The sequence below is a fragment of the Brachyhypopomus gauderio genome, chromosome 8 (assembly GCF_052324685.1).
Source record: "Brachyhypopomus gauderio isolate BG-103 chromosome 8, BGAUD_0.2, whole genome shotgun sequence".
Taxonomy (NCBI): Eukaryota; Metazoa; Chordata; class Actinopteri; order Gymnotiformes; family Hypopomidae; genus Brachyhypopomus; species Brachyhypopomus gauderio.
In genome coordinates, this window is record NC_135218.1 from 18490918 (window position 1) to 18493417 (window position 2500).

Genomic DNA, 2500 nt, shown 5'->3' on the forward strand with positions numbered 1-2500 from the left:
AGAGAGAGAGAGAGAGAGAGAGAGAGAGAGAATGTGTTCAGTTGTTCCAGAATCACGAGATGATCAGTTCTAAAATTATGATCAATTGCAGAATGATTGCAGACGTTTGACTCCTGGGCTAGGTTGAAGCTCCTCCTTCTCTAATGGCCTCTTACTTTGTGATTAGCTGAAGTGTACAGCTAATTGGATGTGGTTGTTGGCCAACATGGTGGCTTGGTGATTAGCATGTTTGCCTCGCAGACTGGGGTCTCAAGTTCAAGTCCCTAACTGGGTGGAGTCTCCATGTTCTCCTCATGTCTGTGTGTGTGTCTGGGGTCTCTGGTTTCCTCCCACGGTCCAAAATATGGAGGTTAGGTAAATTGTGTGTGTGACTGTGTGTTTCTTCATGTCCAATAAAAACAGTTGTCTGAGTGTCTGTACGTGTGTGTGCTTGTATGCCCAGTGGTAGATGGTGGTCTGTCCTCTCTCCCCTTCCTGCACCCCATTCAGTCCCCCAGGGGGTGTGGTCCCAGTAGAGGGGATGCTGTGTGTGATTGGCTGCTGCTTCTCACTGGTGTGTGATTGGTTGTGTATGGCTTGTACCTGTGAGAGAGACAGTGTGAACGTTATATATGCACACAGTTTTGTTATAACTGCAGAAAAGAATATGTGCTTGTTTATTTGGAGGTTCCAGGTTTCTTTTTATTTTGCTTTCTCAGCAGTTCTCAGCAGGGACGTTTGTGCTTATTTCTTGTGTGTGACTTCTCAGAGGTGATGTCACTCACGATTAGTAATCCATTCATGGTTCCTATATGTGTATTCTAAATGAAAGGTGCTGTACACCGGCAGTCAGTTGAGCAAGGCACCTAGCCCCAACTGCTCCCCGGGCGCCAGGGCTAGGGCTGCCCACCGCTCTGGACACGTGTGATCCACAGCCCCCTAGTAATCACTAGTGTGTGTGTGTGTGTGTTCTGACTACACAGATGGGTTAAAAGCGGAGGACAAATTTTGATTGGGGTGTAAAAAATCACAATTGACAAAAATATGGCACATTTACAGATTACTTTGTCTTGATTTGTGTGCACCAGGTGATTGAGTTTGATGAAGGTTCAGGATCGGTGTTACGGATCCAGCCGTTGAGGACCCACCGGGACGAGGCGATCTACGAATGCACCGCCGCCAACAGTGTAGGGGAGATCAACACCAGCGCCAAGCTCACCGTCCTGGAAGGTAGAGGGTACTGCATGTAGTCTGTCCTCTAAAGCACACACACAGTCTCTCTCTCTCTCTCTCTCTCTCTCTCTCTCTCTCTCTCTCTCTCTCTCTCTCTCTCTCTCTCTCTCTCTCTCTCTCTCTCTCTCTCTCTCTCTCCTCTCTCTCTCTCTCTCTCTCTCTCTCTCTCTGACTTTGTATTTTGTTTCCCTTCCCTTTATATATATATATAAAGGGTGCCCCTGAGCAAGGCCCTTAACCCTCAATTGCTCACTTGTATAAAAAATGAGATAATAATATAATAATGTAAGTCGCTCTGAATAAGGGCATCTGCCAAATGCCATAAAATGTATATATATATATACAAAAAGGAAAAACAAACTCCCACCCACCATTAGTACTCTATTCACGTGGGCATTCACGTGTGGGCGTTCACGTGGGCATTCACGTGTGGGCGTTCACGTGTGGGCGTTCATGGTGAGCCCTTTGTCAGGTAAAGATGAGGCTCTGTTTTGTGTGTCAGTGTGAGGTGTGTGATGACACCGTACCCAGAACAGGGTGTTCTCTCTGTTTCATTATGCCAACCGCGTATGATTGCTTATCCAGCTTCATATCCCTTTGTTGTTTTTACTTTTATTATGTTTGTTTGTTTTCGTTTTTTGGCTTTTTTGTTTTTTTGCTTGCTTGGTTTTTTCATCTTGTCCATAGGAAGATTAAACGTGAAGTTCTGCATCAGGTATTTCTTCTGTTCTCAAACTGACCCCCCTCCCTTTACTCCCGAATGGTCCACTCCTGCTTTGACTCCGCCCAGGTCCCGCCCACTTGTCACCTTCACTTGTTTTCCTAACACTCATTTAGGATACTCGTCTGTTCTCCTGTTTCTTGTTTTTTGTGAAGTCTCATGTGTTGTAATGAGCTTTTCTCAGCTCAGTTTGGCTGTGCATGGTTCCCACTCAAGTGGTCCCTCCAGTTTGATCTTTTCCTGCCTGTGTTTATAGCGTGATGGTAATCAGGGATTCTGTTCGCTTCGTGCCTTCGAGCCTGTGTCTGGAACGCGTTGTGTGTGATGTGGTTTAGATTTCGTCAGAGCTGGGTGACATCTTGTGCTGAGGCTGGTTTAAAGGTTTTTCTCGTGAACTGACACACATGTTTTGGGCTTTCTGAGCAACATCACACAGGCACTGGGGCCGCACCAAAGCCACAAAGAACATCAAAACAAATAGCTCTCATCTAAAACTTGTTGTCAAAAGACACATTTCCAGGAAGGAACCAGCTACTCATAAGGAGCTGCTCGCTTTGACACATTTAA

General features: G+C 45.9%; 1 protein-coding gene across 1 annotated transcript in view; it reads left to right on the forward strand.

The window, feature by feature from the left end:
- The window catches only part of LOC143521799 (receptor-type tyrosine-protein phosphatase F-like), a 105977-nt gene that overhangs the window by 7346 nt on the left and 96131 nt on the right, over positions 1-2500 (forward strand). Inside the window, 1 exon segment of the mRNA XM_077015142.1 lies at positions 1068-1209. Coding sequence (XP_076871257.1) covers positions 1068-1209 — 142 coding nt within the window.